Genomic DNA, 23,457 nt, shown 5'->3' with positions numbered 1-23,457 from the left:
ATCTTTCAATGATTCATAAGAGAAATTGAAAATTGCACTGCATGTCATCAGCAGCAATGATCCAAATGACATTTTATTGTCAGTGTAAATTAACTCTAAGAACAGTTTTTAAAAAATAATACTAGAAATAAATAGGCAGGTAACTGCTCATGGAGTCCTCACATTGAATCCTGAACACACTCCTGAACGAATTGTATCCCAGGCAGCTGTGGGAGGCAAGGGAGGGGATTGTAGGGGCTCTGAAATTAATTTTCAAATCATCTTTGGCCACTGGGGGGGAGTCACAGGAGAATGGTCAACATGGTACCTTTATTCAAGAAGGGTGGAAGGGATAAACCAGGAATCCATAGGTCAGTGGGCCTGACTTCTTCAGAAGAGGAACTATTGGAAAAACTTCCGAGGGAGAGATTTAATGGAGACAAGAATTAATTTTCAAATGCTTGGGGGCAGAGATTTAAGGTGGGAGGGGGTAAGTTTAAAAGAGATGTGCGAGGAAAGATTTTACACAGAGGGTGTTAGGTGCCTGGAATGCGCTGCCAAGTGAGATGGTAGAAGCAAATACGATAGCAATGTTTAAAGGGCATTTAGACAGCCATATACACAGGCATGGAATAGAGGGATATGGGTCACGTGTAGGCAGATGGGATTAGTTTAGAATGGCATCATGGTTGGTACAGACATATTGGGCCAAAGGGCCTGTCCCTATGCTGTACTGTGCTCTGTTCTAGTGGGATACTTGCCTTTATTAGTTAAAGCATTGAATACAATAGCAAGGAGGTTATGATGGAGCTGTATATAACATTAGTCATGTCACATGTGGAGTACTGTGTGCAGTCCTCGTCACCTTACTATAGAAGGATTTGAGTGCACTGGAGAGGGTGTAGAGGAGATTCACCAGAATGTTGTCTAGGCTAGTGAGATTCCACTCTGATGAAAAACTAACTAAGATTAAGATGAATTAATCAATAACTTGATTGAGTTTTTTGAAGAAGTAATGAAGAGGATTGATGAAGGCAGAGTGGTGGGCATGATCTATATGAAAGTCAGTACTTTGACACGGTTTCTCATGGTAGACTGGTTAGCAAGGTTAGATCACATGGAATACAGGAAGAACTGCCATTTGCACACAGAGCTGGCTCGAAGGGAGAAGACAGAGGGTAGTGTTCAAGGGTTGTTTTTTTCCAGACTGGAGGCCTGTGACCAGTGGTGTGTCATAAGGATCAGTGCTGGGTCTACTGCTTTTCGTCAGTTATATGAATGATTTGGATGTGAACACAGGAGGTATCATTCGTAAGTTTGCAGATGACACCAAAATTGGAGGTATAGTGGACAGCAAAGAAGATTACCTCAGAGTACTCTGGGACTATACTCATTGGAGTTTAGAAGGATGAGGGGGGATCTAATTGAAACTTACAGAATACTGCATGGCCTGGGCAGAGTGGATGTTGGGAAGATACTTCCATTGGTAGGAGTGGCTAGGACTCAAGAGCACAGCCTTAGGGTTTGACAATAGACAAGAGATAATAGACAACAGGTGCAGGAGTAGGCCATTCGGCCCTTCGAGCCAGCACCACCATTCATTATGATCATGGCTGATCATCCACAATCAGTATCCTGTTCCTGCCTTATCCCCATAACCCTTGATTCCACTATCTGTAAGAGCTCTATCCATCTCTTTCTTGAAACTATCCAGAGAGTCGGCCTCCACTGCCTTCTGGGCAGAGCATTCCATATATCCACCACTCTCTGGGTGAAGAAGTTTTTCTTCAACTCTGTTCTAAATGGCCTACTCCTTATTTTTAAACTGCGTCCTCTGGTTCTGGACTCACCCATCAGCCGAATCCTGCCTCCAGAGTGTCCAATCCCTTAATAATCTTATACGTCTCAATCAGATCCCCTCTCATCCTTCTAAACTCAAGTGTATACAAGCCCAGTCGCTCCAATCTTTCAACATATGATACTCCCGCCATTCTGGAAATTGACCTCGTAAACCTAAGCTGCACTGCCTCAATAGCCAGAATGTCCTTCCTCAAATTTGGAGACCAAAACTGCATACAGTACTCCAGGTGTGGTCTCACCAGGGCTCTGTACAGCTGCAGAGGGACCTCTTTGCTCCTATGCGCAATTCCTCTTGTTATGAAGGCCAGCGTGGCCATAGCTTTCTTCACTGCCTGCTGCACCTGCTTGCTTTCATTGACTGATGTGCAAGAACACCCAGATCTCGTTGTGCTTCCCCTTTACCTAACTTGCCTCCAATGAGATAGTAATCTGCCTTCCTGTTCTTGCCACCAAAGTGGATAACCACACATTTATCCACATTAAACTGCATCTGCCGTGCATCTGTCCACTCACCTAGCCTGTCTAAGTCACCCTGTATCTCATAACATCCTCCTCACATCTCACACTGCCACCCAGCTTTGTGTCATCAGCAAATTTGCTAATATTACTTTTAATGCCTTCATCTATATCATTAATGTATATTGTAAACAGCTGCGGTCCCAGCACCGAATCTTGCGGTACCCCACTGGTCACCGCCTGCCATTTCAAAAGGGACCCGTTTCCTGTCAGCCAGCCAATTTTCAATCCAACTCAGTATTTTGCCCCCAGTACCATGTGCCCTAATTTTGCTCACTAATCTCCTATGTGGGACTTTATCAAAGGCTTTTTGAAAGTCCAGGTACACCACATCCACTGGTTCTCCCTTGTCCACCTTCATAGATACATTCTCAAAAAATTCCAGAAGATTAGTCAAGCACGATTTCCCCTTCATAAATCCATGCTGACTCTGACCTATCCTGTTACTGCTATTCAAATGAGTCGTAATTTCATTTTTTATAATTGACTCCAGCATCTTTCCCACCACTGATGTCAGGCTAACCTGTCTAGAATTTCCTGATTTCTCTCTCCCTCCTTTCTTGAAAAGTGGGACAACATTAGCCACTATCCAATCCGCAGGAACTGATCCTGAATCTATAGAACTTTGGAAAATGATTACCAATGCGCCCACGATTTCTAGAGCCACCTCCTTAAGTACCCTGGGATGCAGGCCATCAGGTCCTGGGGACTTATCAGCCTTCAGACCTAACAGTCTGAACCAACACCATTGCCTGCCTAATATACATTCCCTTCAGTCTGTCCATTACCCTAGGTCCTTCAGCCACTATTACATCTGGGAGATTGCTTGTGTCTTCCCTAGTGAAGACAGATCCAAAGTACCTATTCAACTCTTCTGCCATTTCCTTGTTCCCCATAATAAATTCACCCGTTTCTGACTTCAAGGGCCCAATTTTAGTCTTAACCATTTTTTTGCTTTTCACATACCTAAAAATGCTTTTACTATCCTCCTTTATACTTTTGGCCAGTTTTCCTTCGTACCTCATTTTTTCTCTGTGTATTGACTTTTTAGTTATCTTCTGTTGCTCTTTAAAAGCTTCCCAGTCCTCCGGCTTCCCACTCATCTTTGCTATCTTATACTTCTTCTCTTTTATCTTGATACAGTCCTTAACTTCCCTCGTCAGCCACGGCTGCCCCTGCCTCCCCTTAGGATCTTCCTTCTTCGTTGGAATGAACTGATCCTGCACCTTCTGCATTATATCCAGAAATACCTGCCATTGTAGTTCCACTGCCATCCCGGCTGGGGTATTGTACCACTGAGTAAAGGGAAGACCTTTTAGAACGGAGATAAGAAGAAGCTTCTTCAGCCAGAGAGTGGTGAATCTATGAAATTCACTGCCACAGAAGGCTGTGGAGGCCGGGTCATTGAATACATTTAAGACTGAGATAGACAGGATCTTGATTATCAAAAGGATCAAGAGTTATAGGAGGAAAGCAGGAGAATGGGACTGAGGAACATATCAGCCATGATTGAATAGTGGAGCAAACTCGATGGGCCGAATGGCCTAATTTCTGCTCCTATGTCTTCTGGTCTTACAGTACAATAGGATCTTGATCAGACGGGCCGAGGAGTGGCAAATGGAGTTTAATTTTGATAAATGTGCTGCATTTTGGAAAGGCAAATCAGGGCAAGAATTATACACTTAATGAGCAAATCAAGGCAGGACTTATACACTTAATGGTAAAGCCCTGGGGAGTGCTGCTGAACAAAGAGACCTTGGAGCGCAGGTTCATAGTTCCTTGAAAGTGGAGTTACAGGTCGATAAGATAGTGAAGAAGGCATTTGGTCAGTGCATCCAGTATAGGAGTGGGGAGGACATGTTGCGGCCATGCAGGACATTGGTAAGGCTGTTTTTGGAACACTGTGTTCAGTTCTGGTCTCCATTATAGGAAGGATTCAGAAAAGGTTTTCAAGGATGTTGCCACGGTTGGAAGGTTTGAGCTATAGGGAGAGGCTGAATAGACTAAGGCTATTTTCCCTGGAGCATCGGAACCTGAAGGGTAATCTATTAATGGTTTAGAAAATCTTGAGGGGCATGGACAGGGTAAATGGGCAAGGTTTTTTCCCCAGGGTGGGGGGAGTCCAAAACTAGAGAGCATAGGTTTAAGGTGAGAGGGGAAAGATTTAAAAGGGACCTGAGGGGCAACATTTTCATGCAGAGGGTGGTGCATGTGTGGAATGAGCTGCCAAAGGAAGTGATGGAGGCTGGTACAATTACAACATTTAAAAGGCATCTGAATGGGCATGAAAACAGACGGATTTAGAGGTAAATGGGCCAAATGCTGGCAAACACCACTAGATTAATTTAGGGTATCTGGTCATATCTGGTAGCTGGACCGAGGGGTCAATTTCCATGCTGTACAGCTCTATGACTCAATGACTAGATAGTCTTGGGTCATTTCCTAGAGAAGGCTTGGGGAGGGTGATGTGACCTGACTGTGGTAAACAAAGCTCTGCGGGGAAAAGGCGGGGTCAGTAGAGGTTTTCCCCTTAGTGGTGGGGTCAATAACCTGGGGCACAGCTGTAAGGTAAGGAGCAGGGGGTTTAGAGCAGGTTGGAGAAAATATATTTTCACCCAGTGGGCTATGGCTATCGGACAATCGCTGACTGAAAGGTGACAGAGGTGGGAACTATCACAACATTTAAGAACTAATCAGATGAATACTTGAAACGCTACAGAATGCAAGGCTAAAGGACAGAAAATAAATGAATGTTTGACGAACAGCATTGGGCATGATGGGGTGAAGGGCCTCTTTCTGTGCTGCGTAATTTGTGTGTATTCCTTTTGCAAAGTAGATGTGTCCCACGTAATTGCTCAACAGATTGAAAATTGGTTATTTATCACGACGGAGTTCCCCTTTGGATGGATGGCCACTGACAGATACAGCCCTCGCCATTCGTTCTTACACAAGCCACAGGGGTAAGAAGAAATGTCCAAATGAACAGTTTGGAGCCATATTTCCAACATTTGTACACTAAACACCTTCACAATTATGCTAAATAGCAACTGGAAAGTGACTTTCCCCACCGAAAGTTACTGTGTCCAGTGAGTGCAGAAGGGAAAAGCTGCACCATGAGCCCATGTCTTACCTCAGACTCTGTTCCAGGAAAATCCGGGTGGATTTTTAGATTAGATTAGATTAGATTAGATTAGATTACCTACAGTGTGGAAGCAGGCCCTTTGGCCCAACAAGTCCACACTGCTCCTTGGAGCATCCCACCCAGACCCATCCCCCTATAACCCACACACCCCTGAACACCATAGGCAATTTAGCATGGCTGATCCACCTAGCCTGCACACCTTTGGATTGTGGGAGGAAACCTTTCTGGTGGAAGCTGCTGATAGTGGACATCTGACTGCATTGTAACATTCAACTCTCAGCACTAGGAGCATTAACAATCTCAACAGTAACTCAGCAGTAACTAACTTTAATACAAACTGATCTAGATCCAAGTCTATGTTGCACAGATTCCAAGGTACCTCTCAGAGTTTATAAACATAGTGCGTTGATTAGTTGCTTTATGTATCAGAAATGACCCTGGCTTAGTGGTCAGCACTGCTGCTTCACAGCACCAGGGACCTGGATTCAATTCCACCCTCAGGTGACTGTGTGGCGTTTCCATGTTCTCCCTGTATCTGCGTGGGGCCAAAGATGTTAGGTGGATTGGGCGTGCTAAATCGCCCATAGTGTCTAGGGATATAGCCATGGAAAATTCAGGGCTGGGGGGGGGGGGTCTTCCGAGAGTCATTGCGAGCTTGATGCGCCAAATAGCCTGCTTCCACACTGTAGGGATTCTATGAATACATAAATTCTGTCACCGTTACTCCACCGATGGCAGGAAGCAACTCAGTAATTTTATATTGGGCCCCAACTCACCAAGTGTTTTGTAAAGATGTCTTTAGAGAGATTAAAGAAATGCAAGTGCAAAAACCAAAATATCCAACAAAACGTTTGATTCACGACGTATGAGTGTGACACCCTGTTAATTGTGGGTATTTCGGATCAAGCTGTTCAGATGTTTTGATCCATGTCTGGAGCAGGTGGGAGTTGAACACAGACTTCCTGGCTCAAAGGTAGGGACACTACCAAGAAACACACCTGTTGACCATATACAAAGACTTGAATCAAGATGGTGGGCATTAGCTGGGACTTCACTTGACCACAAAGAGGCACTTCACCTGGGTATCCTTGGAGAGTGAGCACACCATTTCCATTCGGACACTTTGGACCATGTATGATGGCACTGCTGTGGCTGAAGTATATGTCACAGCTGAAAATGATGTGTTAATTTAATTCTAAATTTGTTTTGAATCTTTCATTCTGTTTCTGAGCCCCTTTAATAGGCTGTTGACTTTCAAATTTGTTTAAGTTAGTTACCCCACCTCTAGGTGAAGAGTCCCAGGTTCTAGACCCCACCCATCCCACAGCCAGTTGATTAAAAGCTGTCTGAGGCAGTGCACGTCTAATTCTTCCCATTATAAATCACTCCAGGGTAGCTTATTCAGAACACAAGCTTGGTAGGAAGCCAACAGGACAGGAAGAAGTGAATCACTCACCTTGAAGGTCTGAGCTAAGAGAGGATTCTTGAAAATCTGGCCAGATTTAGGACTCCGACCCCGCAGCAGCAAATCCTTCCCGTGCTGATTCCCTGGCCTCTGCAGGTTGTTCTCTCCTCTATTCCAGTGAAATGCAGTGATTTCAGTGACAGGGAAGCCCCTTTCTGCCAACTCAATCGCAGGCTGCAGAATTTCACCCAAAGACAGCTGGTGTGCAGAATAATAGTGTTAGAAATGCAACTTTCTCCATTACAGTAACCATATTCCATTTAGATATGTTGTAGAGTTACACAAACAAATGCATCAGGGACTAGTCACTCTAAGAGAATTTCAGCTCCATCTGAACGCCAAGAAAAAGACTGACTAAGAGATAAAAACCATTTCTTCCTCCTTTCTTCAATCATTAGCGATACTGAACATTCAACAGAGAAATGGTTATTCAACTGCTTTAAATGTCATTGATACGATCATTCTGGTTATGAAGACAGTAACAATAATAAGTTAAAAACTGTGATCATTGTAGCTTCACCCAGTAAGCAGGAGAGTTAGGTGGAAAGTTGGTATTACAGCTTACTTATTATTGCTTGTTACTGCCTTCCACTGGGATTCAACAGACTGAAATTCCTATAAGTCACACAAACATTTCTCTCTTTCTGACAAACACACACACACACACACACACACACACACACACACACACACACACACACACACACACACACACACACACACACACACTTAATGCCACCCTCAGGCAACTGTTTGTGCTGAGGTTGCACATGTTTCTGTGTCCGCGTGGGCTTCTACCGGGTGCTCTGGTTTCCTCCCACAGTCTAAAGATGTGCAGGTTAGGTCAACTGGCCATACTAAATTGCTCACAGTGTCCAGGGATGTGAAGGTTAGGTAGATCAGCTCTGAGAAATACTGGGATAGGGGAGTGGGTCTTGGTGCAATACTTGTCGGCATGGACTCAATGGACCAAATGGCCTGTTTCTGCACTACACGGATTCTACGATTCAAAACCCCTTTGCAACTTTTATTGACTAGAAGATGGGCCCGTTTATTTTACACCCTAAAAGATGGTGATATTACTGTACAAATACTTCAGTACAAGTGCACAATTGTGGCTTTCCTCCCATAAGAAACTTTAAATACCCTGTATCCTTACACAGCACCTTCTAAACACAGACCACTTACATCGAGAAGGACAGGGGCAGTAGACACATGGGAGCACCACAACCAGGAAGTTCCTCTCCAAGCCACTCACCACCCTGACTTGGAAATATATTGCTGTTCCTTCAGTGTCATTGGGTCAAACCTTGGAATTTCCTCCCTAAGGGCATTGTGGGTCAATTTATAGCACGTGGGCTGCAGAGGTTCAAGAAGGCAGCTCACCACCACCATCTCAAGGGCAACTAAGGATGGGAAAATTTAAAATCACCAGTAACTTTGTAATCATATAGCAGCTTTAATGTGGTAAAATATCTCAAAACAAGCAGATGACGGCTCAATTTGAAATCTCATCCAAAAGACAGCCCTTCTGCCGTTGCTCCACAGGAGTGTCAGCATTGATATTTGTCGTCAAGCCCTATGTGGCTCTTGAACCCAGGAGCTAGAAAGGCAAGTGTCCTTCTCATGAGGACACCAACATCACTCATTTTCAATAAATTCAATTCACTCCACATAATATCAAGAACAACTGAAGCCAATACATACTGCAAAGGCTATGGGCTTCGACTATATTCTGGTAATAATACAGAAGACTTCTGATCCTGGACTGGTTTGGCCCAACCAAAACTGTTCCAGATCAGTTTAAACATTGACAACGACCTGGTCATGTGTAAAATTGCTCATGCCCATCATGCAAGCCAATATTCCATCCATTCACTCCATCTACGTTTCTCACTGCCTCGGAGGCAACATAATCAAAAACCCCTCCCACTCTGGTTATAATCTCTTTCAACCTCTTCTATTGGGCAGAAGATACAAAAGCTTAAATGCACACACCAACAGGTTGAAGCACAGCTTATTCCTCGTCATTATCAGACTTCTGAATGGACCTTTCAAATTTCACATGTGATATTGTTCTCACTCTTTGCGTACCTTCTCTGCAGACACAACATTGTATTCCTAGCTCTGCTCTATTCGCTTGATGAATTTTATATGGTAGGATCTGCCTGTACCGTATGCAAAACAAAATGTTTCACTGTATCTCGGTACAGATGACAATAATAAATCAAATCAACTAAAAAAGGTGTGACCTGCGCATCAAAAAGCAGGATAAATCCAACTCAGCCAAGTGCTTCACCATCAGTCTACTCTCAACCATCAGCAAAATGATGGAATGGATCTATCAAGCACAGCTATCAGGTGCTTAGGGTATGGCTAGTTCTGGAGCACAAGTCTTTAGCAAGTACAGCTGCGATAATAGCAGGGCCAACGCCCTTTGCAGCATCTTGCACCCTCAGTCACTTTTTTTAATATAATGTGGAGTGAATCAAATAGGCTAGAAACTGTGATGCTGAGGACTGACACTGAAGATTGTTGCAAATGCTTCAGCCTTCTCTACTACACCGGCCAACCAGCAAAGCCCACATCCACTGAATGAGTAAATAAAAGTTGTAAAGGAACTACGCGACCACTGACTTTCACTTTGAGGTCAGTCGCCATTTGGTTACTGACCACAAACAGCCTGTGCCCAAATATGGGCAAAAACAGCTGAGTTCCAGAGGCTACAATGCGAGCCCTTAATTTCAAGGCAGCAAATGACTGTGCATAGTGTCAAGGGGCCCAACCAAATGGGAGTCACTGGAAATCAGGGAAAAAACTCTCCACTGGTTAGAGTCATAGATAGAAGATGGTTGTGATTGCTGGAGGTCAGTCACCTCAGCTCTGGGAGATCACGGCAGGATTTCCTCGGAGTAGAATTCTAAGCTCAAAATCTCCAGCTCAAGACCTACCTTCCATCAGAAGGTCAGAAGTGGGAATTTTCACTGATAATTGCATAGCGTTCAGTACAGTTTGCAACTCCTCAGATACTGAAAGCAGTCAATGTCCAAATTCAGCAAGACATCCAAGCTGGGTCTGATATGTGGCGAATAATATTCACAATCACACAAGTCCCTGATAATTATTATTATGAGCTTGAGAAATTTAACCATCACTCTTTAAAGTTCAATAGCATTATCATCACTAAATGCCCCTATCAAAATCCTGGAAGTTACCAATGACCTGAATATGAACTGCAGCAGCCATATAAACACTGCAGTTAAAGGCCAGGTCAGAGGCTAGGAATTCTACAAAATGTAGCTCACCTCCTGACTCCCCAGAGCCTGTCTGCCATCTCTAAGGCACAATTCAAGGCTGCGATAGAATATGCGCCACTTGCTTCGATAAGTGCAGCTCCAACAATACTCAAAAATCTTGATACTAGGGAGGCCAAAATCATTCACTTAATGGCAATCTCAATCCGCAACTTTCAACTTCCACTCCCACCATAAGACAGTGGCAGCACTATGTACCATCTACAAGGTGCACTGCAGAGACTAAGCAAGTCTCCTCCAATGGCACCTTATAAACCTATAACCTCTACCACCTAGAGGGACAACAGCAGCAGATACATGGGAACACTGTCATCTGCAAGGTCCACTGCAAGCCACTCACCATCCTTACCTGAAACTATAATCACTGTTGCTGGGTCATATCCTGAAACTATGGGTTCCATGAGCTCCCTTCTGAACAGCACTATGGATATCCTTACACTCAGACTGCAGCAATTCATGAGCATGGTGTCAAGAAGCCCTAGCAAAACTGAAGTCAGGGGAATCAGGAAGAAAACAATCCTCTGGGGACATGCCCGACACACCTGCAGTGCTGGGTCACTACCACCTTCTCCAGGGCCACCAAGGGTGGGCACTAAATGCTGGTCTTACTATAGAGATGCCCACATCCCATGAGAGAACATTAAAAGAAAATTGAGTCACAGGCAAAATAAAAGCTCCACGAAGAGATTTATAACCAAAGATGGAAATCCAGGGGCCCATATAGGTCATTGAAGCTGCCAGTGAAACAAAGAAACCTACAGCACAGGGATAGGCCCTTCGGCCCTCCAAGCCTGCACCGATCAAGATCCAATGCTTTCACTGCTGTCTTCAGCGTGCTCTGTGTAGATTAGGTAGCTTATGGAGGATGGGTCTGGGTGGGGCGCTCCAAGGGTCAGTGTGGACTTGTTGGGCCAAAGGGCCTGTTTTCACACTGTCGGGGTTCTGATGAAAAGTTGTTGGAAGATTACTCAGAGCCATACCTCACCTTCTTACTTCCAAAGAGATGAACTGTATCACACCAGCCAGCAGCTGCTCCGGGCACAGTGACAAGGTTGGCATGGCACAATGGCAAAGAATTTGTCTCCCCGAAGCCTTCTGCTTTTAGCAAGTCAAGCGTCAATAATCGGGGTGACCTGCCACTGCAAAAGAGAGAACAAAGATCGTCACCAGATACCGAATTCTACAATACTATAAGAAAAATTGAATTATTGCACTATCCTTTCGTACATTTTCAAAGCTTTTGTACACATGGGTCATCATATTTGAATAGTATGTGACCAAGTGGATCACAAAGAAAAATGGCTTCGACATCATGTCGCGAATGATATTTGTACCTTGACAAAGGACAGGAATTCTCCAACAAGCATACAGAATGTGGGAGAAACTCTGGATCCAGTAACATCTGTGAAGAGAGAAACAGAGCTAATAACATTACAAGTCCAATATAAAAGTCTTCATCAGTTCTGACGAGTAATCGGAGCTGATTTGAAACATCAACTCTGTACCTCTTTTCACAGATTCCGCCAGACCTGCCGAGTTTCTCTTGGCTTTCTGTGCTCATCGCAGATTTCCAGCATCTGCAGTACTTTGCTTTCATTGGGGCAATTTGTGAAACTAGGTACAGACTGGAGAAGGCACTTGGCACGCATCACATTGCAGGGTGTAGTGAACCACACAGGATTAATGAACAAAAGCAGCTGACCCCTGTGAGCTGGGGGCTGGGGAGCAATGGTGTAACACAGATGACAATGAATTTGAGCTACTGTCCCTTACCTTCCATTCAGTCCATACACTTTCCTAGTTGGACCATGGTAGAAGAGGCAATTGCAGTCTCCACCAAGACCAGTACTGAATGGTTCAGTAAGATTCAGGACTGCTGCCATAGCAACTGCAGCATCTGCAGCATTCCCGCCTTTTTTCAGTATGTCTGTAAAAATCAGTATTACTTGTGAAATCTTACACAAAGCCTGACACATGCAAATGACACTCATCTTCTGCACTCTGTAAATTATCTAATACTTCCACGGCCAATTATTTGCTTATTGTTTCAAACTTATGTTTTCGCCCATGTCTTCAGTTTCTACGATGGGGAATTTTCTTGCTGCAACGAGAATAGGAAAACCTCCAGGATTCAATTAATAAAGGGAGTGTAAATTGAGGCAGCGGTAGTGTCACTGGGTGAGTAATACAGACCTCCAGTGTAATGCTGTGGGAGCATGAGTTCAAATCTCACCAAGGCAGATGGTGAAATGTGAACTCAGCCATTTCAATGGAATTAAGAGATAGCCTAATAGCAATCATTTTATTTATATTCACTTATGGGTGTGGGCATTACTGGCTGGCCGCCATTTATTACCCATTCCTAACTGCCCTCTAAAAGGTGGTGAGCTGCCTTCTTGAACCACTGCAGGCCACCTGCTGTAGGTTGACCCACAATGCCATTAGGGAGGGAATTGCACAATTTTGACCCAGCGACAGTGAGGGAATGGGGATATATTTCCTAGTCAGGATGGTGAGGGGCTTGGAGGGGAACTTGGAGGTGGTGGCATTCCCATATAATCTGCTGCCTTTGTCCTTGTAGATGGGAGTGGTCGTGGGTTTGGAAGGTGCTGACTCAGAATCTTTGGCAAATTTCTGCAGTGCATCATGAAGATAATACACACTGCTGCTACTGAGCGTCAGTGGTGGACAGAGGGGATGCTTGTACATGTCATGCCAATGAAGTGGGCTGCTTTGTCCTGGATGGTATCAAGATTCTTGAGTGTTGTTGGGGCTGCACTCATTCAGACAAGTGGGGAGTATTCCACCACATTCCTTACGAATGCCTTGTAGATGATGGGCAGGTTTTGAGGAGTCAGGAGATGAGTTGCTTGCTGCAGTATTCCCAGCTTCTGGCCTGCTCTTGTAGCCACTGTGTTTATGTGGTGAGTCCAGTTGAGTTTCTAATCAATAATAACCCCCCAGGATGTTGACACTGAGGGCTGGATTTCATCTCCAAAAGGACTGTGTGGTGGTCACTCTCACTGATACTTCAGGGAAGAAAACTGCCATTCTCACCTGGTCTGGCCTACGTGTGACTCGAGGCCTACAGCAATGTAGTTTACATTTGACTGCCCTCTGGGCAATTAGCGATGGGCAATAAATGTTGCCCCGGCCAGTACTGCCCACATCTCATGCGTGAATTTAAAGAATTAAATCAGCTATCCATCTAACTTTCCTCACGGTGTTGTGGTTAATCATCTTAAAGCAAATTCTCTGATTTTCAAACCTCCTGCTATTGGGAACAGTTTCGCTCCATCCACTTTGTCCAAACCCCTCATGAGTTTGAAAATTTCTGTCTTCTCTTCTCTGAAGAGAGCTTTGGGCCTTAGTCCACTCGGTCTAAAATACAAGTATTGCCATCGTATCTTTTCCATCTACCAGAGAAAGAAGACCAGATTGGATCAACATCACACACTGACCTCTGTACGGCATTCCAGGTCAGCACAGATTTTTATGCTCAAGCTTTTAGGTGACCTTACACTTCTCAGTAAAGGATAAGAAATATATTTTCCACTTATTGTGATACATCTACATGGCGCCTTAATCCTTTATCCCTGGCATAATGGCCTGCTTTAAGTAAAGGCAATTTGAAAACCATGACCATCTTACATCCAGCAATACAAATGATGCACAGGAGTGGGTGGAAACAATATCAAAAGAAGGTAGACAAGGCCCAGCTTCCGTTCCTTCTACCCAGTTGTTTTTGAGAATGACACAGCATTTTGGTTAGATGTCCCTGAGATTTCTGACTAATTCACCAAATTGATGGACATTCACGAACCCAATGAGTCTGACAAATGGAAACCAGATCAGGTTCCAACTGTCTAACCAGATGAAAATCTGTGTACAACTCGAAAATGGGAAAAGGTTGTTGTTTGTGATCAGCACAGACTTGAGTGTTTTTCCATGCTGTAGACCTGTATGACTAACAGTAAGGAGACCCACTCTCACAGTTCCAAAGCTGCAACTAACACAGAACATAACATTGTACAGCATAAAAAGGGCCCTTCAGCCCATGTTGTTGCGCCAAGCATGACACCAAATTAGACTAATCTATTCTGCCTGTCCTTGGTCCAAATACCTCCATTCCTTGCATAGTCATGTGTTTATCTAAAAATCCCTTAAACACCCCTACTGTATCTGCCTCGAACACCACCCCTGGCAGCACGTTCCAGATTCCTTCCTACTGCTCGGTGTGTTAAAAAATGATGTTTGCTGTTTGCGCACAAATTGAGCTGTGAAAAATTTCTGCCACTAACGCACACCCACCTTCCCATCACCATCCACCCCCAAACATCAGATCTCCAGGATGGGCTGGATAAAAGTTAGCATTCCTGCAAATCGGCCTGCATAGGGCTATTCGGTTGAGCCTCCTCCAGGTGATGCTGAGATGCCACAGGATGACTTAGACAGAACAGCTGAGGGGATAAATGCTGGGTAAATGCAATATCATGTGGATAAATGTAAGGTTATCCACTTTGGTCACAAAAACAGGAAGGCAGATTATTATCTGCATGGTGGTAGTTTAGGAAAAGCTGAGGCGCAGCAAGACCTGGGTGTCATGGTGGAACAGTTGCTGCAGGTTGGCATGCAGGGGCACAGGGCAGTGGGGAAAGCTAATGGCATGCTGGCCTTCGTAGTGAGAGGATTTGAGTATCAGAGTAAGAATGTCTTGCTGCAGTTATACAGAGCCTTGGTGAGGTCACATCTTGAGTATTGTGTGTTGTTTTGGATTCCTCGTCCGAGGAAGGGCATTCTTGTTATTGAGGGAGTCCAGCCAAGGTTCACCAGACTGATTCCCGGGATGGCAGGACTGACAATATGAGGAAAGAATGGATTGGCTGGGTTAGCACACCCTGGGATTTAGAAGAATGAGAGGGAAGACCTCATAGAAACATACAAAATCCTGAGGTTTCTGGACTGGCTAGATGTGGGAAGAATGTTTCTGATGTTAGGGAAGTTCAGAACTAGGGATCACAGTCTAAGAATAAGGGGTAAGCCATTCAGGACTGAGATGAGGAAGAATCTCTTCACTTAAGAGTTGTGTACCTGTGGAATTCTCTCCCACAGAAAACTGTTGGGACCGTTTGTTAGATGTATTCAAGAGGGAAGTGAAAATGGCTAAAGGGATCAAGGGGTATAGGGAGAGGTAAGGAATGGGATACTGCAATTGCATGATCCTATAGAATGGTGGTGCAGGTCCAAAGGGCCGAATGGCCTACTCCTGCACGTATTTTTTACGTTTCTGTGTTTCTGTTTCATGTGAGCTATCCTGTAATACCCGTGGTTAATCTTACAGCTCATGACACTGCCCAGTGTACACCAGGAAGCTTCACAAAATACTTAAGGAACTCCAGCTCTGAGCATTAATGCAAATTACTGAAAGAATGATCAACAGCTAGTGTGAATTTGTTTGGGAATTCCCTCATTAAGGTGCTCCAGTTGCATTGCAAGCCCTGAAGAAATCTTGTTCGGGCAGGTCTGCTCCTGCTGAACCTCCAGCAAAATAGCACTGGCACAGAGAGTTGCGGGGTGGGGGGGGGGGGGGTGATGATGCAATGAAATTCTCCCCCTCTCCTTGGTGGTTATCAACTGATTTGAATGCATGCCAACATCACTGCTTACAGCTGAGCGAGCACTGGCTATTTACCAGACCAATAACCATGAGTGAAAAAACCTCACCAAGTCCTGCATTTGTAGCTAGCGGTTGGCTGCTTGCAGTAGAACCCCTTGTACACACAATGGGTGATCGGCGAGAAGAAAACTGAAGCATTTCAGTCCGCAGCATCCCGTAACACTGGGCAATCTGTGGATGAAAAATCAAAGTGCCAGTGGCTGTTTTGCACAGTGAGGATGCCCACAACTTTTAATAAGACGATCATGTTTAATTCCCATTCCACAGCTCTTCATTACTAATGCAGCTTTATCTAGAAATTACAACCCTCCTGTTCACTGCTTCCTGAACCCATGGCTTGAAAAATGAAAATTGGCCTTTTTTTATCTCAGATTTTATTGCCCACTCCTAACTGCCCCCGAAATCTCCCAAGCACCAGGTACAGCAAAGTTAAAAAGCCGCCCTATACAGAATGTTCAGTAACATTACATACAGTTATCTCGACATTTATAAAGATGTAAGCAATTTTCATCCTAAAGTTTCCATATTTTCAGGTCTATCATTTCTAAACTCGCCTCCTAAAACAGAATTTTAATAAAATTTTCTGAAGAAGGGTCCAGACCCAAAAGTCAGCTTTCCTGCTCCTTTGATGCTGCTTGGTCTGCTGTGTTCATCCAGCTCTGCACCTTGTCATCTCTGATTCCAGCATCGGCAGTTCCTTCTGTCTCTTTAGTAAAACTCTCTTGTGGCATCTATTCCATAGTTTGATGGTCCTGTCAACTCAGCTTTGCGGCTTTCTGCCATGTGACTGAGCAGACCAATTCTTGACCCATGAATTTGCGGGCACACACAACAGCATGTCCTATGAGGAAGTGGGAGGTCTGGGCTGCAAGATGTGGGCTTCCTTTTCATCCCTTCTCCACCAGTGATCCGTCTCAGATCAGTCATGATCTTACTGAATGGCAGAGCAGACTAAATGGGCTGAATAGCCTACTTCTGCTCTAAGTCTTACGGTCCCATCATTAATGTGGCTCAAAGTATGATGGAGCTTGGTGGACAAGTTCCTCCTTGCCATTCCTGTCAAAGCTGCCACATTTCAATGAGTTTTTCCCTATATTACATGTAGAAATAGAGATGGCTATGTGAAATAACTCCACCTAGGGTGGTATCCTGTCACCAGGTCACCCATTATTTACATGTGCACAGTATATGGACCCTAACAAGCCAGCTCAGAGCCAGTTCCTACAGTGACGAGAATCCCTGAAACTCCTGTTTACATCTGTCAGCCAGGACTCCCTAACTGGCCCCAGGTTAACAGCCCCAATCAGGGATCTCATATTCGATTAAATCTATCCGGCTAACCTTGCTCCAGTCACTATAGTAAGTTATGGTATTTATCTTTCAAGGATCCAATCATCAAAATATCAATCAAGGAATTACTGCTACGGAGGTGCTTAACCAATTTCCATCTAGATTCATCGTACATAGTCACCTGCATGGACTGCAGTGGTTCAAGAAGGCAGCGCACTACCACCTTCACAAGGGCAACTAGGGATGGGCAATGAATTCTGGCCCAACTCAGTGATTCCCACATTCCACTAGTGAATAAAACAAGTCTACTCAAATCTGCTTGTTCACACTCACACCGCAGTACTGAGAGGTGCTAGACAATTAATCTAGAGACCCAGGTAATGTTCTGGGGACCCATGTTCAAAATCATTGCCATGGCAGGCACAGGAGTTTGAATTCAATAGAAATCTAGAATTAATGACGACCAATGAAAGCGTTGCCAATTGTCTAAAACCCTCATCAGATTCATTGTCCAACCCAGCCAATTATAGCCCAATCAGTCTAATCCCGATCATCAGTAAAGTGATAGAAGGTGTCAGTAACAGTGCTATGAAGCAGCACACGCTCGGCAATAACCTGCTCAGTGACGCCCAGTTTGGGTTCCACCAGGGCCACTCAGCTCCTGACCTCATTGCAGCCTCAGTTCAAACACGGACAAAAGAGCTGAATTCCAGAGGAGAGTGTGACAGGCCTTGACATCATGACTGCATTCGACTGAGTGTGGCATCAAGGAGCCCCAGCAAAACTGGAATCAATGGGTATCAGGGGATAAACTCTCCAGTGGTTACAGTCACACCTGGCACAAAGGAAGATGGTCGTGGTTGTTGGAGGTCAGTCATCTCAGCTCCAGGACATCTCTGCAGGAGCTCTTCAGCTCAGCCCAACCATCTTCAGCTGCTTTATCAGTGACCTTCCCTCCATCATAAGGTCAGAAGTGGGGATGTTCACTGATGATTGCACAATGTTTGTGACTCCTCAGATACTGAAGCAGTCCATATTCAAATGCAGCAAGATCTGGACAGTGTCCAGGCTTGGGCTGACAAGTGGCAAGTGGCATTTGCCACACAAATGCCAGGCTATGGCCATCACCAATAAGAGACAATCTAACCACTGCCCCTTGTCAGTTACTGAATCTCCCACTGTCAACATCGTTGGGGTTACCATTGACCGGAAAATCGAATGGACTCACCACATAAACACAGTTGCTACAGGGAAGGCCAGAGGCTAGGAATACCACAGTGAGTAACTCAGATCCCAACTCCCCAAAGTCTGTCCACATTCTTTGAGGAACAAGTCAGGATTGTGATGAAATACTGTACTCTTGCCTGGATGACTGCAGCTCCAACAACACTGAAGAAGCTTGATACTATCCAGGACAAAGCAGCCTGCTTGATTGGCACCACATCCACAAGCATCCACCACCAATGCTCAGTAGCAGCATCGATAAGATGCACTACAGAAATTCACCAAGGTCCCTCAGACAGCACCTCCTAAATTGATGACAATTTCCATCTAGAAGTGCAAGGGCAGCAGGTACATGGGAACATCACCCCCTGCAAGTTCTCCTCCGAGCCACTCACCATCCTGATTCAGGCTGCCATTCCTTCACTCACTGGTGTCAAAATCCTGGTATTCCGTCCCTAATGGCATTGTGAGTCAACTGCCTGCACATGGACTGCAGTGGTTCAAGAAGGCAGCTCACCACCACTTTCTGAACATTAACTAAGGACCAGCAATGAATACTGCCAGGCAGTGACGCCCATGTTCGTGGAGTGACGACAAAATCGTGTGACTCCAGTCCCACAGCAATGTGGTTGAGTCTTAAGTGTCATCTGGGTAATTAGGGATGGACAATAAATGCTGCCTAGCCAGTGTCCCCCGCATCCTGTGACTGAGTTTCTTTAAAAAAAAGAGACGTCTGACGTTGTGAAAGGTGCTATATAAATACCGGCCTTTCTTTGAAAGCTGCTCTTGATTGTACAGAAATTTAACCAACTGGCGTTGGTTGACAAAACTATGTAACCTTTCGCTCTTCTAAAGCTACACCTGCTTTTAATGCACATAAACTCGTTCACTGGTGATTACAACAAATGTGTGCGCGCTGGAAGTACAATTTGAAACACACATTTAGTTGAAGGATGCATTTAGCGTTAAATGCCCGAGCAATTGCTTTAAAAATTCGTGTGTGGGGGAAAAAAGTCAAGACAGGTGTTTACCTTGTAAGATGTTCTACAATTGGGTGCATTCACGTTTCACTCAACCACGTTCATCGGACCCAGCAAACTGTTCAAAGGGTACAGGGCCGTTGTTTTCAGGAAGTGTTTCTCGTGGAGCTGTTCCAGGTCAGAGGAACTCAAGTTAGGAGTGAGTCGCTCTGTTACCTCTTCCATTAATGACGAGCAGTCAGAACATAACCCTTTGTAGAGAGTTACAGTTTGGTCTGCTTTGAAACCTCCTTCTGGAATTAACGAGGTTGCTTTCTGACTCAAACAGTGCTGCATTCATGTCTACGCTGGAAATAAAATCCCTCACGCACATTCGCGCTTCAGCGTTTTACGTTGATACTTCGTGTGAATCATTAAAATCCTGTACGGTCCCAACACTATTTATTTACTTCTGTTTGACCTCCCTCTCCCGGATCGCTTCTGGTAACTTCCAGAAATGACAATTTTTTTTAATTTTCAAAAATATACGTTATTCATGAAAATATCTTTATATGCATGCATTGTCATAAGACATCAAATTGTACAGCACAGAAACTCGTCCAACGCGTCCGTGCCAACCTCATATCCTAAATTAATCTGGTTCCATTTGCCAGCACTAACTGAATGGGCCCCCATTTAACTTCAGCAGAAAGACCTCAGACAGTTAGCTTTCTGCACTGTGTCCTGGCAGCAGATGCCCCAAGCTTTAGTGTGTCGCTCAGACCGGAGTCCTGGACCTTGGTATGTGTCAGTCTGCAACACTCTGTCAAGGCCAACTCCTTGCTCTGGAAGACCAAGGTTCAGGCAGATCAAAGAGTGTCTTTCACTGAGTTGATGGTCCTCCAGACACAGTTGCTGTTTGTCTCAGGGTGCATCCTGGGGAACAGGCCGTAGAGCACAGAATCCTATGCCACAGAGTTGCTCAGGACAAACCCCGACAAAAACCCCTGCATCTCTCTCCAGATGCTCTTTGTAGAGGCACAGTCTGACAGGAGATGGGTGACAGTCTCTACCCCCACTTTGAGGGCAGCATGCAGTGGCAAAAAGAGCCCAGACTGACATGAAAGTTATCATAGCCATTCTCACCACCAGCCGAGTGATGTCCAGGTGTTTATTGGAAAGTCGTGGCGATGAGGCATCCTGCCTAATGACTTTGACAGGTTGAAACTGCCTCAAGGCCGCTTCTGGGCCGAAGATGGCGAACGAGAGGGCACTCTTAATGGTAGTATAAGGTAGGGGTAGAGGTTAGATAGACCTTAGGTTTAGGGTAAAAATTCGGCACAAAATCGTGGGCCGAAGAACCTGTACTGTGCTGTACCGTTCTACGTTCTATGTTTTTTTTTTGCCCTGCCTTTTCTTGAAGCACTTTTGTTAGTTGCTAAAATAGTGTGAACAATGAAGGGAAAAGCAGCTTGACCAACATCAATCAAAAGGAGAGGGCGTGCATTTAAAGTGATGTGCAAAAGAAGCAATGGAGAAAAGCACTTTTTAAACCTTTCAGTGATTTATTAGGACCTGGAGATATTTTCTACAGAGTTGTTATTCCACACCTGTGGAGTGGGAGGGATTTTACTTGCTGAGAGGTAGGGATGCTACCATTGCGCCACGTCCTAATTAGAGTGTGAAGTGCACTGCCTGGAAATGTGGTGGGGGCAGGTTCCGTTAGGCATTTAAGAAAACATTGGATGATTATTTGTAGAAATGGTGCACAAGGTTATAGGGAAAAGGCTCGAGACTGGCACTAGGTAATGATGCTCGTTTGAACAGTTGCTACAGGCACGACGGACCAAATCTCCTCCTGCGTCCTAACAATTCTGCGATCAGCGAACGAGTAAAAATGTTGACTTTTCAATTCGCCATATGTGGAAGGTAAGAGTGGCAATACAAAATGCAATCAGTGGTCTTCGTGTGGGAATGCAGCATGTGGTGGTGGGTGGTTAATAATAAAGTGAATGAGGAATATCAATAAGCAGAGTCAACAAACCTTCAGGGGCTTGGAGGCTCCCTATAACTTCCTCTTGCCCTTACATATTCAGATAAACAAGGCAGAATCAATTGTCATGCAAGCCTCTGCCCTAAAACAATAGAGCTAACTCAACAATAATAAAGTGTGCTTCTGACAACAATGATTCCTTTTCACTTAATTTGAGCTGGAGTGGAAAGATCAGAGAGAAACAGTTTGGTTTGTATAGCACCTTTCACGATCCCAGGATATCCCCGATCACTTTAGAGACACCTTTTGGCTTTTTCTTAAACCAAAGCAAAATACCTCCAATGTTGTAGGTCTGTACGAAGAACAAAAGGCACTGGACAATACTCAGCAGGTCAAGCAACACTTGTGCAAAGAAACTGGGTCAAGGGCTGGGATTGAGTGTACAATGGACAAACTGTGGGGATTTTGCCACGAGGGTCACCCTCTCTGGCGACATTATACACTTTTCACTGTACTCCTGTATTTCCGTAAAGGTGATAATAAAATCTAAATCTTCATCAGTAATTAACCTGTACTCACTAGTGGGTAAACCCACCAATCAGTTATCAAGCAGGGGTTCCAAAGTGCTGACTGGTGGGCTTCTTAGCCTATCAGGTCCCTCACCATTGTCATCAAGTTATTGGCCAATCAGGAGCAGCAACCAATGGTACCTGGAGAGCATCAATGGAAGTCCAAGCACGGAGGCCCACGGCAGGTAAATGTTTTTTTCTTTGGGGCGATCACAGTTGGGAGTCATAGTAAAGACGGGCTTGAGGGTGTTGCAGACAAAGAATGGGTGTAGCTTTTCAATGGCTACCCCTTTGGTGCCATCTGTCCTTTGCCACCTCGGTACAAATGAAGCCCCAACCCATCCCTAACAGCCCATTAGTCAGGTCACCCTGGCTTCCCTGTTCAAGAAGGCTCCAACAGACTGGGAAGGCAAGTCATTGAGTTGGAGGTCCACTGAGACCCTTAAGTGTTCACTAATTATCTCTTAAGAGCCTTTGTTAGGGGCAAGTCAGAAAGCCGGCTCTTGTGTTTTCCCACCCAGAAATTGAGGTGGCTGCAGTGGACTGGTCGCTGTTATGATGTGGTTAACATCATTGGCAATTTGTACAGAGATCAGTCCCATAAATTGCTATCAGTTGGCTTGCAATGCAGGGTGATGCCAACAGCTTGGGTTCAATTTCCCCAACTGGCTGAGCTTACCAAGAAGGACTCTCCTTCTCATCCTCTTCCCCCCTCCTGAGGTATGGTAACTGTCAGGTTAAAAAAAACCCCAGTCATCTCTCTGTAATGAGTGAGAAGCTGAAAGGATGATGGCAACTTCACCATTTTATGTATGAACAGCCAGATGTCGGGTGTGAGCTTCATGTAGGCCAGGACACTGAGATGAGGACCCCCGTTTTTCCTCACAATAGCACAGTGGACATTTAATGTCCACTTGAGAGAGTGGACAGACCTCAGTTTGGGTTGACATAGAATCCCTACAGTATGGAAGTAGGCCATTTAGCTTATCGAGTTCACACCAATCCTCCAAAGAACATCCCACTCAGACCACCCCCCCTGCCCTGTCCTATCCTATCCCTGCATTCCCCACGACTGGTCCACCTAGCCTATACACCCCTAGCCAATTAACCTAAGCCACACATCTTTGTTAAGTGGGAGGAAACCCACATAAGTGGACAATGCACAAGCTTCCCACAGACAGTTGCCTGAGGGTGGAATTGAACCCAGGTCTCTGGCACTGTGAGGCAGCAGTGCTAACCACTGAGCCACCGTGCTGCCCAGACCTCTTTGGAACCATGGCAGCTCCCGTTGCAGCACTGCCTCAGTTCTGTGCTCGAAATGGCAAGTTAGATTATGTGCCCAAGTCAAAATAAAAACCAAAAGAACTGTGGATGCTGTAAATCAGGAACAAAAACAAAAGCTGCTGATAAAACTCAGTTCTGGCAGCATCTGTGAAGAAGAAAATCAGAGTTAACGTTTCAGGTCTGGT

General features: G+C 44.9%; 1 protein-coding gene across 2 annotated transcripts in view; it reads right to left on the bottom strand.

Annotated features, from left to right (window-relative positions):
• The window catches only part of LOC125457908 (glutathione hydrolase-like YwrD proenzyme), a 108,374-nt gene extending 89,409 nt beyond the window's left edge, over nucleotides 1-18,965 (bottom strand). For both annotated transcript variants that reach the window (XM_059651212.1, XM_059651213.1), the window contains exons 1-5: nucleotides 18,863-18,965; nucleotides 16,001-16,124; nucleotides 12,050-12,203; nucleotides 11,262-11,415; nucleotides 6,954-7,160 (exon numbers count right to left, since the gene is read on the bottom strand). In XM_059651212.1, the coding sequence (XP_059507195.1) occupies nucleotides 6,954-7,160; nucleotides 11,262-11,415; nucleotides 12,050-12,203; nucleotides 16,001-16,124; nucleotides 18,863-18,865 (642 nt within the window). In that variant the 5' untranslated portion in view covers nucleotides 18,866-18,965. The remainder of the gene's footprint in view (nucleotides 1-6,953; nucleotides 7,161-11,261; nucleotides 11,416-12,049; nucleotides 12,204-16,000; nucleotides 16,125-18,862) is intronic.
• Nucleotides 18,966-23,457: the final 4,492 nt, after the last annotated feature.

This window comes from Stegostoma tigrinum, chromosome 14 (genome assembly GCF_030684315.1).
Source record: "Stegostoma tigrinum isolate sSteTig4 chromosome 14, sSteTig4.hap1, whole genome shotgun sequence".
Lineage (NCBI taxonomy): Eukaryota > Metazoa > Chordata > Chondrichthyes > Orectolobiformes > Stegostomatidae > Stegostoma > Stegostoma tigrinum.
The sequence above is the reverse complement of the archived record's forward strand: the minus strand, read 5'-3'. Positions and strand labels throughout refer to the sequence as shown.